Source organism: Microcaecilia unicolor, chromosome 8 (genome assembly GCF_901765095.1).
Source record: "Microcaecilia unicolor chromosome 8, aMicUni1.1, whole genome shotgun sequence".
Classification (NCBI taxonomy): Eukaryota; Metazoa; Chordata; class Amphibia; order Gymnophiona; family Siphonopidae; genus Microcaecilia; species Microcaecilia unicolor.
Window position 1 is genome coordinate 240,207,757 of NC_044038.1, and position 17,199 is coordinate 240,224,955.

Sequence of the window (17,199 nt, forward strand, 5' to 3'; positions counted from 1 at the left end):
GTTTTGCCCCTTGGTCATCACAATTGAGCGTTCCACAAGGATTTGGCAATTTTTGCAGGGTACGCCACTGTTTGTGTGAGTGGGGGACCGTTTTGCCCCTTGGTCATCACAATTGAGAGTTCCACAAGGATTTGGCAATTTTTGCAGGGTACGCCACTGTTGGTGTGAGTGGGGGACCGTTTTGCCCCTTGGTCATCACAATTGAGAGTTCCACAAGGATTTGGCAATTTTTGCAGGGTACGCCACTGTTTGTGTGAGTGGGGGACCGTTTTGCCCCTTGGTCATCACAATTGAGAGTTCCACAAGGATTTGGCAATTTTTGCAGGGTACGCCACTGTTTGTGTGAGTGGGGGACCGTTTTGCCCCTTGGTCATCACAATTGAGCGTTCCACAAGGATTTGGCAATTTTTGCAGGGTACGCCACTGTTTGTGTGAGTGGGGGACCGTTTTGCCCCTTGGTCATCACAATTGAGAGTTCCACAAGGATTTGGCAATTTTTGCAGGGTACGCCACTGTTTGTGTGAGTGGGGGACCGTTTTGCCCCTTGGTCATCACAATTGAGAGTTCCACAAGGATTTGGCAATTTTTGCAGGGTACGCCACTGTTTGTATGAGTGGGGGACCGTTTTGCCCCTTGGTCATCACAATTGAGAGTTCCACAAGGATTTGGCAATTTTTGCAGGGTACGCCACTGTTTGTGTGAGTGGGGGACCGTTTTGCCCCTTGGTCATCACAATTGAGAGTTCCAGAAGGATTTATATTACCTCTTTTTCACTCTAATATTTTTTACCCCATTCTGTAAGTTGCTTATGATGGTGAGCATTCAGTTTCTATGCTTGCTTACGATGTCTGGCTGACTTTTCCAGTATCTTGAACAGGGAGAGAAGAGATGAGTTGGATTAACTCTTGATCATCAGTCATGGCGAATTGGTTTAGAGCAGCAGTTCTCAGGGAGGGTGGGGTGTTGGGCCTTGACAGAACACTTCACACTCCTCCTATGCCAGGGTCTGCAGGATGCAGCCAGCCCTTCCTCAATTCAACACATGGTAGTTTCCTCCTCTTCTGCCTCTCAGGCTTGCAACAGTTGACTGGTTCAGCGGAATGCATTGACTTCTCTGCATGTTCAGTTAGCTCTCAAGGTGAGCTTGAGGTGACTTCACCGCTACCAGAGTGAAAAATTGCTAACTGCATGGGCAGAACGCTTCTGAGTCGGCGCTAATTCCTCTTTTTCCCCTGGCAGACAGGTACAATACAGGTCTCTGCTACTGGAGGACAGCAGAACATGGCAAATCTCCCTCTTTCTTCTGGGTCCCACTGTACCCAACTCTTACCTTCCTTGTGAGTCCATAATTGATTCTCCCCCCCCCCCCCCCCCCCCCCCGCGCACCTTCTGGAGAAGTGATGCAGGTTTTAAATGTTTTTCATTGTGCAATGATCACCCTGTGCATGCCTCAGGAAGCAGAAGACAAATGGCAGTGGGTTCATTTGACATCTCCAGTATGGAGAACAGTATAAACAGGTGGCAAATGGATCCATTCAGCCTCTCACTGCATGTGGCAGAAGAGAGCTTGCAGGTGGGTGCCAGGAAGTATTTTTTCACGGAGAGAATAGTGGATGCTTGGAATGCCCTCCCGCAGGAGGTGGTGGAAATGAAAACAATAACAGAATTCAAGCACGCGTGGGATAAATATAAAGGAATCCTGTTCAGAAGGAATAGATCCTAAGGAGCTTAGCCGAGATTGGGTGGCACAGCCGGAGGCGGGGGGGATAGTGCTGGGCAGACTTATACGGTCAGTGCCAGAGCCGGTGGTTGGGAGGCAGGGATAGTGTTGGGCAGACTTATACGGTCAGTGCCAGAGCCGGTGGAGGGAGGCGGGGCTGGTGGGTGGGAGGCGGGGCTAGTGCTGGGCAGACTTCTACGGTCTGTGCCCTGAAAATGGCAGGTACAAATCAAGGTCAGGTATACACAAAAAGTAGCACATATGAGTTTATCTTGTTGGGCAGACTTGATGGACCATGCAGGTCTTTTTCTGCCGTCATCTACTATGTTAATCCTCCTCCTCCTCACCCCTGACATTCACTAGGAATTGATTCAGGTATTACTGGTTTTATTTGTGTACATGCCCACATCTAGATGTTAAAAAGCATTTAAATGTATTCTTACAGTGTCATTTACGTGCATACCTGTGCAGTTTGCCCACACACATGCCTACTCACAAAGTACGCACCATCAAATAATTGTATGTACTTTTCTGTTAATCAGTATTCTGTTAGATGTCATGTACAGCATACTCTGAGGTGACTCCTTATACAGTTACTCCCCTGGTGACTGTAAGTGTGTAGTTTGCTTTTGCCCACTATGTGGAGGAACACAACGATTCCTGTTGCCTTAGTACTGTAGCATCTTTTAAAATCTGTTGACATTGACATCTAATAGATACATTCCTTAGCGTCCCTCCGGACCAGACCAGGATTGGACTGATGGGTTGTGCTCGCCTTCCAGCAGGTGGAGACTGAGAAAAAACTCTGACTCTAGAGAGCCAATAGGAGCCCTGGCCATGTGACCTTAGCCTCAGTATTTTCTCAGTCTCCCAGCAGGTAGGAAATGAGCCCATTAGTCTCTCTCTCCTTTTTTTCTCTTTAAGACATTAGAGATATTCAGAATATTTCTTCTGTGCCTGGAATCTCAATTAGACGCTGATACATTATCGCAGTGTTTAATTTGTGTTATTCTTTCTCACCAAACATACACACAGAGTGAGTAATTTGTACCAAAATAATCGTCAGGCATCACTTTGCATAATTATCTTCCAGAACTTGCTGTTTGCTGTGCAAAAATGAGGTCACTGTGATCTCATTGTTTATACTAACTGTGAAAATGATGTTTACTGAAGAAGGTAGAGTTGGTATCAATTTTTGCGATAAACTAAACATTACAGTGTAAAAGGCCTTATTGCTGAATTTCTTACAAAGAATCAGACATTTGGAGGCTTAAATAAGCTTAATAAAAATAACAAAATTTATTCATACCATCCTGACAGTTTACAACAGGGAACACAATTAAAATTCCTATAAGACAAAACTCCATTAAATTAACTGCATATCAAATTACATTAACACCACCAGAAATCTAATAAAAACATCTTCTTATAGACAAAACTGTCCAGATATGGAATCAATATGTGTCCAAAGTATTTAGTTATAACAAAGATTTAAGTAGTTTCCTAAATCTCACTTCTATTGTCAGCCAGTAGGTCCATAAACTTGGTGTTACTGTACTGGGAAGGTTCTTAAGATTGATGAAACTGGTACAACAGACTACAGAAGGGTAATGACTGCATGGGAAGAACTTGATCGACACACGGTCGACACTGCAATAAAACAGAGTAGCATTTTCACGCTGCACGACATTTTGAAGAAACTAACTGAAATTAATCTTATTTACTTTGCAGGAGTAGCTCTGTGTTCGTTATTAATCAGATTTTTGTTTTATAAGGTTATCTGACAACAGCATTAGCGTGTGGTTATTTATTATTGTTGCCTTATTTTCAATACATTTCTGCACATTTACTGAATATTTGACTTAAATAGGTGCCCAGTAACTCGTTCTAAGAGGTAAAATGCACATGTTCCCTTTTTTCTGTTCACTGTGTGTGTGTGTGCCTCTTCATGTGCAAATTTGTACACTAATGTATGCGACAGCTGCTGTTGGGTGAGCGTTTCTATCATGGGACTATGTAATGCTAATAAGTTTTCCCAGAGGAACGTTCTCTCCATGTTCAGCATTCCTTTGCTTACTGGGATTTGGCACTATTCATACCATGTACTCCCTGGTTAGTTCATGTACCACTTGTTAAGACTCATTATACACCTGTAACTTCTTTAAAAATGTATCTAATTGTTTGGCCTTTAAAGTCCAAACTTGATGACCTGTTAATTGATTTACAGCCTGATTTGCTTTGCGTAACAGGCTTGGTTATTGCTTAGTGATGTAGTGCTGTGCAGTCTCCTCTGTCCCACTGAATTTGTTTATGGAATTTCCCTAAAGTGGGTAAAGAAGGGAGTATTAATAATGAAGGACTCATTACAGTTACACGTGTGTGTTTGGAAGGGTGTGTTTGGAAGTTCTTGCTATAGCTGTTTATCGCTCTTCAAATACTTCTCAGAAGCTCAACATACCCAGAATTTGGATGCCTCAACGTTTATGGTGTTAGAGGATTTTATTGTGTCTTGCTTGGATTGATTGTTTTTAAACCAAGTGAGAATAAGAACTTTTTTGAGGCGATGAAAGAAAGCTCTTGGGTGGCATAAGATTGTTTCTGTACATGAGGGTCACATATCAGGATTTAGTATTTGTGTCTAAGCAAGTTAGATATTGAGTTCTGCCATGCAGATTTCAAAGGTCATTTTTATGGAATACACTGCCATGTTATAAGATTAAGCTTATGGGGTCCTGTGAGGAATGTTATGGGGATATAAATTTTGAGTAATTTATGCAGTTGTGGGATGCAAGAAGTAGAGATCTTTGCACGGATTAAATAGAAGTCATGGTTCACTTTTAGCAGTCACTCATAGAGAATATTCTGGAGCAAGTTGTTCCTGTAAAGATTAGGGATCTTAAGAGGCAGCATCATGCTTCATGGTAATATGTTGGCCATTAAATCAGGAAAAAAAGAGTTGAGGTAGATTGAACACTGCACCATTTACGCTCTTACTTGGCAGACGATAAATATTTTGAGGAGCAGCTCTTTGTCTTATCAGACATTGGTGGAAGACTTACTTGTTTACTTTTTCAAAAAGTACAAAGACTAAGGGACACACCCAGTAGCGTAGCCACAGGTGGGCCTGGGTGGGCCAGGGCCCACCCACTTATGGTTCAGGCCCACCCAACAGTAGCATATGTTTAGAGGTACCTGCTGGGGATCCCAAGTTCCACCAGCTGAAGACTTCCCCCTGATGGTAATGCAAATGCTACTCTCCACAATACCGGCACCTGCGCATGCTCAATTTTCAGTGCACCCCTGCAGCAGACTGCCAAGGTGGAAAGAAAGAGTTTTCCCACCAGCTGAGATTTTATTTTGGTGCTGGAAGAGGGGGAGAATACTTGGTGCCCACCCACTTCTTGCCTAGGCCCACCTAAAATCTGTTGTCTGGCTACGCCCCTGGACACACCATCAAAGTCACTATGTAGTACATTTAAAACAAGCCATCACATAGGTAAGCTCTGGAACTCCTTTCCGGAGGATGTGGGTAAAAGCAGTTAGCAGAGCTATAGGAAAAGTCCATAAACGGCTATTAAGGTTAACCTGTGAAAAGCCATTACTTTTTTTTTTTTTTGGGGGGGGGGGGGGGTGGGGGGTAAGTAGCATGGAATTTTGCTGCTTAGATTTCTGGGGAACTTACGTTTAACCACTATTCTTGCAATATCATTGGCTTCCATTGAAATATATTAATTTTAAGATACTGAGCCTTTCTCATAGAGCCTTTTACTTACATCAGACGGATTATTTAAGCTTGTTGATAATTCCCTCTACCCCTAGTAGAACCTGACATTTACTGCAAGAGTTCCAGATGGTACTTCCGCCTGTTTCTAAGGCCTATTGGGAAGTCGCTCATGAAAGAGCCTTTTTCTGGCTAGACCATATTTGTGGAATGGGTTGCCAACATATATTAGGGCGGGGGGGGGGGGGGATTTTAAAAGCTTAAGGTGTTTTTGAAGAGAGATTATTTTCAGTTAGCATTTGATACTCAGTTGGATAATAATGGTAAGGTTCAGTACACTCCTGGAGAGATTTATGGCTCAGTATGATAGATATAATTGGGTGGGGGGGCGGTTATATTTTTCTAAGGATGACTGTTCTTGTTTTGATTGTGTTAGATCTTTTTTCTGTTATGTATATGGAGTTCCTTTCCATCTTTTAAATGTATTTGTATTTTATTGTTTTGTAAACCGCTTAGATCCTTTTATGGCCTGGCGGTATATAAAATTTTTAATAAAAATAATTGTGACTTGTTATTGGCCACTATTGAAAACAGGATGCTGAACTAGATGGACTACAAGGCTACTTATTGCAAGATGGATTAAGGAGACTATTGTACCCGCTTATCTTCTTGGTGGTAGGATGGTTCCAGAAGGCCTCAGGGTGCATTCCACTTGGGGGATGGCATCATGCTGGGCAGAGAGTTCTCCTCTGGGTATTTGTTGGTTGATGGTTTGGTCATCCTTGCATTCGTTTTGTTAGACACTACTGCGTGGATGCAGCCCATCAGGATGTGATATTTGGGGCGAGAGTTCTTACTGTGGTGCTCTGTGGGTCCCTTCCTTAATTTTACTGCTTTACTTCCCATCAGTCTCCAGGCCGATCCGGAGGGACGCTAAGGAAGCATAAATTAGGCCTTACCTGCTAATTTGCTTTCCTTTAGATCCCTCTGGACCGGCCCAGATCCCGCCCTAGTTTTTGGTACTTGAAGGGGAGGTGAGTGTTTTGTGAGTGCGTACGTGGATGATGCGTTTTGGATAGTGGGGGGGGGGGGGGTCCTAGTCACGTTGGTTGATGTGCAGGGTATTTATTTTGAATACCCAGTCTCCACCTGCTGGTACGTCTGCACAACCCATCATTCTCGGGGCAGGTCTGGAGGGACTAAAGGAAAGCAAATTAGAAGGTAAGGCCCGATTTCTCCATAGCTGCACCACTTCTTTTCTTTGGCAAAGCCCAGATTAGTATGGGGAAGAGAAAGTGAAACAAGGGGTTTAATATGGCTGCAAGTTAGGGTATCAGAGAGGATATAACAGTTGCATGCAATGGATTTTGTGCATGCAGTTTGCAGGATCCCAACTAAAAGCAGTTACATAACTCCTAGATAGTGCCAATTTTTGCCAATTATACAATACAATTAAAATTTATATTCTGCTACAAACTGAATTTGGACCAGTGCGGACTACAATATAATTAACCATTTCTAGTGATATATAATTCTAAAACTAAACCAAATTTAAACACAGATTACATGAAAAGTTTCTCATGATTCCGGTCTCACATTTGAAGGGAGAGCATGCCAATATTTTCCACGGTACACAAAACTAGCAGTATGAATTATAGCCAATAATTAGTAGTTAACGCCAATTAGCAGCTTATATTAACTTACGCACACAGCTGACTCTATAGCTTGTGTGCTAAGTGTAAAATTGTGCATGCACGTTTACAGAATTAAGAAGATTGTGTGTGCACGTATGGTGGCTACACCCTTGAGCCACTCCTCGGAAGGAGGAAGAGGTGGGGTGTGCATGGCTGAAAGTTGCCCAGGGCATGGGGTTCTCCACCCAGTGCTTGGGGCACATACAGCCAGTCAGATTTCCAGGATATGAATATTCATGAGATAGATTTGCAGTGAATGTAATGCATGAAAATTTATCTCATGCATATGCTTTATGGGTATCCTGTGTACCTGATTGTTAGGTGTGTCCCAAGGACTGGATTGAGAACCACTGGCCTAGGGTATCAGATGTCCCTCGGCCAGACCTATGAATGAGAAGTTCGATGTGTGAATGAAGTGATGGGAGGTTGAGTAGGAGAGGAGATCAATCAGGGTATATATGTGTAAGAGAAAGAAGGGTGTGAGTTGACAGCCCACAGACCCCCCACATCCCCCCCTCCTTTTCATCACCCCTCTTCCCTTTCTTTCCACTGATCCCAAACTCTTGTATGTCATTTCTTTATTTTCCCCCCTAATTGGGCTGATATGTCATAGCCCATTGTTTTGACTTGTTTAGAGCATGCATGCATACAGGTGAGAGAAATATTTAACCAAAGAAAAATATCCTCCTGTCGCCTCCTTGAAATCACTTGTTGCACAAATGTACCACATAATTGCTGCAGGAAAACTAAGGGCTTTGCTTATGCTCCTTATCGAGTCGCATTAGAACACCCTTAGCACAAACAGCAAAAGAGGGATAGTGAAATTTGCCACAGTAACCCAACTCCATGAGACAGTACCAGTGATGACGTACTGCAGAGAAAAATCACGTCTGTGGTTTGCTACTCTGTGTGTACTTCATGCAGCCAGAACAGCTTCTGTCGAAAGTCATAGTCTAGCCATGCTAGCCTCCATCTGCTCCCTGCACATACAGACTCACTGACAGTGGCTGCAGACTCTTGAGAGAGATGGATGGAGAGGGGAAAAAAGCAAAGTGCCCTGCCTGCAAATTAAGTTTATAATATGAGCCATTACTAGTGATTTTTATTTACACTTAATTATACTGGTCATTCTTTTCCCTCCGAGCTAATGTTGTTGTTTTACCAACTTGAACAGAAAAAAGTGGCATAATGGTTATATACCTAGCTTGAAATGTTTAAGAATCCTACTTCCTTTAAGTTCAAGCACCAGTATGTTCTCAACTGTATTTCTCATTGTGTGCCTGACTGCCAGCGGGGATGAGTTGCCGTGGCAGGAATGCCATATCCTGGGAAATCTTCAAATATCCAGTCTCATTTGTATACTTATTGTTGCTCAGAGTACGTTTTTTTCCCTTCTGAGACATGAATAAGATTCTGGTTACCTTCCTTGTGTTGTGTCTCAGAGTAATGTTCAGTTATTTCTATATTAATACATTTTGAGATGTCTTTGTGTTGATGATAGGCATAGAATTTGAAATTACTCCATTTCGTTGGTGACCTGGATTGGCCACTGTTGGAAACAGAATATTGGTCTTGATGGACCTTTGGTCTGTCCCAGTGTGGCAATACTTATGTACTTGAATCAACAGAATTTGAAAACTTCCACAGATTGTACTGTGAATTTGCACATGGTTGCCAGAACAGATTAGCGCCTGCATTTGCTACCGCAAAATGTTCAGAGCCAACAAGTGAGTGAAATAATGAGCTCGCTGGCTCGAACACTAATAGCATGCAAATAGATGCTAAACAAGGCCATTAATGTTCCTCCCCAATGCTCAGTGGGCAGCGCTCCGAACAAGGGTGCTGCTCCTCTGGCAAACCCTACGCTAGCTCAGAGCTGGTGTTAGGTATTGCCAGGGATTGGGGAGGAATGGGGAGACCCTGTTCAGCATGCATTTGCATGCTTCCAGGCCCACCTCCCAAAAGATGTGAGGGCCTGGTGGTTCCCAGCCCCCCCCCCCCCCCACCCCGTTGGAAGAAGAAGGACGGAGTCCTACTCCCTCCTCCAGCAAGCACCTCTTGAAAATGGTGGTGCCCTGCCAAATGCATCCTGGGATGCACTGGGCAGGGCTTAACTACCATATAAGGGAGTTTTCTTTCTTATATGGTAGCCAGCCCACTGCATACCAGGATGCACCAGGCAGAGCGCCGCCATTTTGAGGAGGCGTTTGCAGGAAGATGGAGTAGAGGACTCCATTCCTCTTCCTCCAACTTAGAGGTAGGACACAGGGATTTGGGGGGGGGTCCTGGCTAGGGTGTCCCATTGGATCACCAGGTTAAAATTTTATTTTGGGGGGTGGGCAGGGACCTTAAGCCCTGACATGTCAAACCAGGGCTTTTCTCCTATGCTCTCTAGGTATACGCTCAAGAGCCGTGCCTAACTCTCATAGTTCTTGATCGCATGCCCAGGTACAATCTGCCCGCAGTTGTCCCTCATGCTTAGTGCAATGACCGCAATAAATTTGCTTCTCATTAGCGTTGAGCATGAGGGAGCTGATCAGCCAAGCTAATCAGGTGGTAAAACTCCGTTTACAACAGCAAAGTTTTGAGCATCTGCACCCAGGTTTGGCTGCAGGAGAAAGTTAGCCCTACGTTATGTATGTTCCATGGAAGAAGTTCGGTTTTCAGGGATGTTGATCTGGCACATGGTATAAGCATTTCTTTTCCAAAAATAATCAGAAATTGTGATCAAACTGATTTTTGGATGTACATTCTACAGAATGGTGGAGAGCAAGAAGAAAGCAGTTCAGAGAGTGGAGGAACAGTTGATGAAACTGGAGGTCCAGGCTACAGACCGAGAAGAAAACAAACAGATTGCCTTGGGTACCTCCAAACTCAACTATCTAGATCCCAGGATTTCCGTTGCTTGGTAAGCCCCTGTAGAGTCCCTCTGGAGCTAAATGGATGCATATCCAAAAACCTTTTACTACTACTACTTATCATTTAGCGCCCTACTGTTATGTGTAAGCCACATTGAGCCTACAACTAGTGGGGAAAATGTGAGGTATAAATGTATTAACTAAATAAATTTCTGTAGAGCTACAAGACACATGCAGCACTGTACACTTGAACATGAAGAGAGAGTCCCTGCTCGACAGAGCTTAGAATCTAATTAGGACAGACAGGACAAATAAGAGATAAGGGAATAACAAAGGTGGGAATGATAAAATACGGGTACTTAACAAGTGAGTAAGGGTTAGGAATTAAAAGCAGCATCAAAAATGTGGGCCTTTAGCTTAGCTTTGAAGACAGCCAGAGAGGGAGCTTGACGTACTGGCTCAGGGAGTCTATTCCAGGCATATGGTGCAGCAAGATAAAAGGAACTGAGTCTGGAGTTAGCGGTGGAGGAGAAGGGTACAGATAAGAGAGATTTACCCAGTGAACGGAGTTCCCGGGGAGGAATGTAGGGAGAGATGAGAGTGAAGAGGTTCTGAGGAGCTGCAGAGTGAATGCACTTATAGGTCAATAAGAGGAGTTTGAACTGTATGCGGAAACAGGGAGCCAATGAAGTGACTGGAGGAGAGGGCTAATAATGAGCATAGCAACACTGGCAGAATATAAGTCGTGCAGCAGCATTTTGAACAGATTGAAGATGGTAAAAGCAAGTTGGAATAGTCTAAGCGAGAGGTGATAGGAGTGTGGATAAGGGTTCTGGTAGTGTGCTCAGAAAGGAAAGGGCGAATTTAAGTGATATTATAGAGAAAGAAACGACAGGTTTTAGCAGTCTGCTGAATATGTGCAGAGAAGGAGAGAGAGGAGTCGAAGATGACCCCAAGGTTATGAGCTGATGAGACAGGGAGGATGACAGTGTTATTCACAGAAATAGAGAATGGGGGAAGAGGAGAGGGTTTAGGAGGAAAGATGATAAGCTCAGTCTTGGTCTTTTTTAGTTTCAGATGGCGCTAAGACATCCAGGCAGCAATGTCAGACAGGCAGGCTGATACTTTGGCCTGGATTCCTGCTGAGATTTCTGGTGTGGAGAGGTAGATCTGGGAGTCATCAGCGTAAAGGTGATACTGAAAGCCATGAGATGAGAGAGTATCAAGGGAAGACTTATAGATGGAGAAAATAAGAGGTCCCAGGACAGATCCCTGATGTACACCAACTGGATAGAAGCGGAGTAGGATCCATCAAAGTATACACTAAAAGTACAATGGGAGCGATAAGAAGAAAACCAGCAAAGAATAGTCCTGAAATCCAAGTGAGGAAAGCGTATCAAGGAGCAGGCTGTGATCAACAGTGTCAAAAACAGATCGAGAAGGATGAGGATAGAATAGAGACCTTTGGATCTGGCCAAGAACAGGTCATTGGAGACCTTAGCAAATGCTGTTTCAGTTGAAAGAAGAGGTTGAAAGCCAGATTAAAGTGGATCAAGAATAGCTTGAGATAAAAGAAGGTCAAGACAACAGCGGTGAACAGCACGTTCAAGTATCTTGGATAGGAAAGGGAGGAGGGAGATAAGATGATAGTTGGAAGGACAGATAGGGTCCAATTAAGGTTTTTTAAGGAGTGGTGTGACTACAGCATGTTTGAAGGCATCAGGAACAGTTGCAGTGGAAAGTGAAAGGTTGAGGATATGACAGATAAAAGGGATGACAGTAGGAGAGAGAGTGCTAAGTAGATGGGTGGGAATAGGATCAGAGGAACAGGTAGTTAGTTTCGAGGAGGAAAGAAGATGTGCAGTTTTCTCTTCAGTGATTTCAGAAAAGGAGGCAGAGGGTTGAGAGAATGGACTAAGGGAAGGAGAGATGGAGGTGACTTGGTTGAGAATTCAAGTTTAATCTTGTGAACCTTATGAAAGTACTCAACCAGAGTCTGGGGAGAAAGTGAAGGGGGAGTTGGAGGTGAAGGCACTTTGAGGAGAGATTTCAGTGTGCAAAAGAGACGTCGAGGGTTTGTGCCAAAAGAATTTGTCAACTGGAGTAATTACTACTACTACTACTACTATTTAGCATTTCTATAGCGCTACAAGGCATACGCAGCGCTGCACAAACATAGAAGAAAGACAGTCCCTGCTCAAAGAGCTATGTAATAAAAGTGAGCCAAGTATAGGACAATCAAGCCATTGTGACATCACTGATGAGGTTGGCTCTTATTGGTGGCCTGAGGCATTATGACATCACAATATTAGCTCTGGTTACAAGAGACTACTACTACTACTATTTATCACTTCTATAGCACTACAAGGCGTACGCAGCGCTGCACAAACATAGAAGAAAGACAGTCCCTGCTCCAAGAGCTTACAATCTAATAGTCCTGTTTGGCAAGTAAAAGAGCAGACTTGGAAGGAGGTCAGCAAGAATTTGAAATGTATGAAGTCAGTATGGGATTTCAGCCAAAGGCGTTCAGCAGAGCGGGCACAGGAATGTAGGTAGCGGATTCAAGAGGTCAGCCATAGCACCCTAACACTGACCTTAATTGAAATGGAAAATTGTGATGCCAGAATGTTTGGACGCTGCTGAATACTTTTTGTTCTGGATTGTTCCTCTCCAGGCTCTTTTCTGCTCTATCTCAATATGTCATGTCATGAAAGCCACAGGGCAAAGGACACATGCCCATAAAAATCATTTTTTTTAAACTCCTGTGGAGCTGGATTTAAGCACCTCATCCCAGAACAAGTTTCAAGTTTATTAAATATTTGACATATCGCCCTTGAACAGCCTTTGTACGTAGTATAGCAAAAGAAGGAAGAAAGAGAGGGAACTAGAAAGAAGCAGGCTCTACTGTAGAACAGACTCACCGATTACATCCCCAAGAACCCTGGAACATATGGGATAGTGCATCTGAAAAAAAGAAATGTTTTTAGACCAGCTTTGAATGTACATTCTTCATGTTAATTTTGTGAATAAAGGGGGAGGAAAAGAGGTCCAGCATACTCACCTTCTGCCGAGATCCTGAGGGTGTTGTATGTAGAGATTGGAATTGAGACATCCAGTTCTGGATGTGCTCGATTCCAGCAGTATTTTAGAAAGTGCTCTGCCAACTCAGAACCTTTCCTAAAATACCTGTCAGCACATTCAGCGGGTGGGAGTGTCTGGAATTCCCTGTTTCCACTTGTAGCTAACCACATTTATTAACATGTACCTTATGTGTAAGTGCCACTGATTTAGTGGGGCCACAATTTTCATTTAAAGAATGGGGGGTTAAGGAGAATTTCTCCTTTAAATCCCTCATGTAAAATCTTGGCTGAAATGAGCACTTTTTAAAAATCTGTATGTGGTTGTGAGCTGTTGTAATGCAGAGTGGGGCTGTTATCCCCATAGACATTTATTCTCTTTCTAAAATTGGGAATATATTTGTAGATTTGTTTTACCTCACCAGTAACAAATTCTTTAATCAAAATAGCCCTGCCCTAAACCATACCACCTCAAAATCTTTGCATCTCGCCCATCTCCATGTGTAAATTGCAGCTTTCTCAAATCACAGTTTACAGGTGATGCTTTTAAAATAGAGGCCACTGTCTTATCACCCAAAAATATTTCTTCTTCCGTTAAAGAAATGTGTACAGTACCTAATTTGGCTGTGTAAATCCATACTTCAGATTTCCTAAAGCCTGATCTGTGTAATATAATAACATTAGATCTGCTCACCTGCTATTCCCACCCTCCTTTTCTGGAGCCTGACCCCATAGTGGGTACCAGGGACAGGCTAGGCCAAGAAAACCAGGGCAGGGGCAGCAGTTTCTCCGTAAATCCATCAGAATATGCGGAGAAGCTCTGTTGCTCAATCCTTGCATTCTCAAGAGCTTCTCCGCATATTCTGATGGATTTACGGAGAAACTGAACATCGGTGTGTCTTCTGAACTTACCTACATTGTGGCAGTCCTGTCTTCTAACTCTGTAAAACTAACCAGCATATTTTTTTTATATGTATCTGTAGGTGTAAGAAGTTTGGCATCCCTGTAGAGAAGATTTACAACAAAACGCAGCGAGAGAAATTTGCCTGGGCCATTGACATGGCCGATGAGGACTATGAATTTTAATGTGTTTTTTACAGACTGGGTCCTGCTGCAAAGCGTAGCCTGGTTTTAGGGAGACTGATGAACTTGTGAGCCTTACTTGTCCTGACCTTGTTTTTATTTGTGGGGAGGGGGAAAGAAGTAAGGAGAGAGATGGTACAGGCAAAGCAAATGAGAAAAATCAAGGAAAAAAGCATTAGAGCCAATGTCTGTGAAAAACCATAAACCTATAAGGAAAAAATACTTCTAGGAGCCTTGAGCCAGTTGTCCTATGGACAGCTTATTATCTAAAAATACTCGGATAACAAACATTATAGTTATCTTTTTCTTTTCTTTTTTTTTTGTTTCTCATCAAGATGGACAAGTGGATTTGAGAATTTGTCAGTCTTCCAGACAAATTTCATCATTTCACTGAAAGAACTTTGGTTCTTTAGCTACTGTATAGAAAGTCCAATTATATTGGTGTGTTTTTACAGTTAGGGTTTTGCAATAACTTCTATATTTTAATAGAAAAAAAAAGGAATTTACTCCTTACCCCTTTCCCTCTTGTTCAGGAACTTTCAAAATAATAAACACACATACCATCACTGCTCCTGGTAAAGTAGGTCCCCCACCTTCCGCTCCCCCCACCCCATCCCCCTGTGGTCAGAGGAGAGCAAGTTTGGGGGGCATGATGAAATTTCTTTTCTCTCACAAGTGTTGGGGACCATCCATCTTTTCTAAGACCGTGCTAAAAGCAAAGCATGATGGGAAGAGGTTTCTAGACTTGAGTGTTCCTTTCTAAATGTGAATTTTTATTTCCTTTAATTATTTTAAAGTATTTAAACTTTGTTTTTCTTGATCTTAAAGATCATGTTTGTCAGATGTGGGTGTTGGGGGGGGGGGAGGGATGAGGGAACGAGTGTGGCGCTTTTAATGATTAAATAGAAATTAGTGATGGAATCAATTTCCCATCAGTCTTTGCTCCTGAGCACACACTGTATACACTTACTGAGATACCAATTCTGTTTTTCCATCACAATCCTTTACTTGAACATTGTATGATAGAAAGACGGGCTGTTTTCACAGGTCAATGTATTTTGAAGAACGAAAGCACTGGTCCAAACAATAAAGGAAATAACTTAAAAATTGGGGCTAGGGAGGGGGGCTTTTATTTTATTTTATTTTTTTGTAATTGTGTACAAAAATTAAAGCAGAATTTTAATGTGAAACCTTTTTGCTATAATCATTAGTTTTTAGAGGCATTGTTAGCTTAGCTTGTGCGCAGAGGCCATATCCCCACCATCTTTCTTCCACAAGTATCTTCTATTTTTATCATGACTCCCTTTTAATCAGTTTATCGTAGGTTATTTAAAATAAATTCCTACAACTTAACTGAGATTTGGTGTCTAGAGTGTTTTGTCAATTTTTGATCAGATGTATTTGTACGGAGTTTTTGGTTTGTGTTTGTTGAATGGAATCATTTTTCTGCTTTGTCTTTTCCTTGATAAAACTCACAAAGCAAGAGAAATTTGACTTTTGAAGAGAAATGGCATATTGGTTCTGAGGGAAGGCTCCAGAGATTCACACCACCTGTTGTGCCAATATTAGAATTGGTCCAAATACGATGTCTTTGAGCTTCCAAGACCAACCCGAAGCCTGCCTTCCAAAGGAGGATCTCTGTGGATCTTGAAAATGTATATAAATTATTACCTTTGGACAGTCAGGCAAGATATTTTCATTGTGTAGTGCACAGTGATGGTAAACAGAGCTACTTCTATGTTGTAAATTTTCATTCCTCATTTTTAATGCCTTTCCCCAGAGGCTACGAGGTGGTTAATATGTGACCCCAATACAGTAAGAAAAAGGGACTTCTTAAAGTGATCCTGATTTGGAAGACATATTCCCTGGAGTGCCCAAAATCCTTTACCGTGAGCACTAATTCCAGAATATGACTGTGCATGTCCATTGTCTGTCTTTAAATTTTCAGCTTTGTTACAAATCTAAGTCTCATTGTGCCTCTCTTGAAAACTAGGTTTTTAAAACAATTCAGATAAGCAGTTGGTTGATTGGGCACATAAGATGTTCTTAAGCATATTGTGGTGATTTTAGGATGCATTTTCTGCATGTTTAGTGTATTGTAAAATTGCACCGAGAGAGAGCATTTACTTTAATGCAGTCTGTGCATAGGCATTCCTGACAGATAATTTGGACAGAGCTGCATTGTATATATGTAATTTAGAAAATATGTATATACTAGCCGTTGAGCCCGTAAAAACGGGCTGGTATTGGGGTTTTCCTTCTTCCCCCCCCCCTCCCGAGGTCGCCACCGCTCCCTCCCCCTCTGAGTCGCCGCCGCCGCCACCCCTTCACCCGGCCGGGGCCCTCTCTTCGCTTCTGAACTTACACATCCATTTGCCGAACGCAGCAAGGCACATCAGCTGAGCTGCCGTGGGCCCTTCCTTCTCTGCCTGTGGCCCCGCCCTCCTGTGACGTAACGTCAGCGAGGGTGGGACACAGACAGAGAAGGAAGGGGCAGCTCAGCTGATGTGCGTTGCTGCGTTCGGCAAATGGATGTGTAAGTTCAGAAGGGAAGAGAGAGCCCGGCCGGGTGGAGGGGTGGCGGCGGCGACTCCAAGTGGGGGGGAGGGGGGAGCGGTAGCAACCTCGGCGGCGCAGTTTCCATCTCTGTCCCCCCCCCTCCCCGTCATCACGTATTGACGCGAGGGTGGGACAGGGAGGGAAGTCTCTACTGCACATTTGCGAGTGAGTCGGTCACTCGCCGATTATATGTTTGATGTATGTACACTGAGGGCAAAAAAAAAAGTGCTAGTCTGTAAAGAGCGTTCTGGATTGAGTGCCGTTTCTAGAATAAGCACTTTGAGCAGATTCCTGTGCGCACCTTTGGGTGCAAGGACATAAGCTGAAGCCTGGTGTAAATCCTGTCAGGCAAGTTGGATGTGTAACCCCAGTATTCTCTAACTCTGCGCCTAAATATCTGGAATGCCTTTCCCATGGCCACACAAAGGTTTGCATGCATCATTACAGAATAGCACATAGGCAAATGCTCAGGCACATCTAAGTTAGT

The 17,199-nt window shown here is 43.1% G+C and overlaps 1 protein-coding gene across 1 annotated transcript in view; it reads left to right on the top strand.

The window, feature by feature from the left end:
* TOP1 (DNA topoisomerase I) overlaps positions 1-15,512 on the top strand; it is a 148,646-nt gene extending 133,134 nt beyond the window's left edge. Inside the window, exons 20-21 of the mRNA XM_030213569.1 lie at positions 9,894-10,043; positions 14,054-15,512. Of these exons, the coding sequence (XP_030069429.1) occupies positions 9,894-10,043; positions 14,054-14,156 (253 nt within the window). The 3' untranslated portion in view covers positions 14,157-15,512. The remainder of the gene's footprint in view (positions 1-9,893; positions 10,044-14,053) is intronic.
* The last annotated feature ends 1,687 nt before the right edge of the window (positions 15,513-17,199 follow it).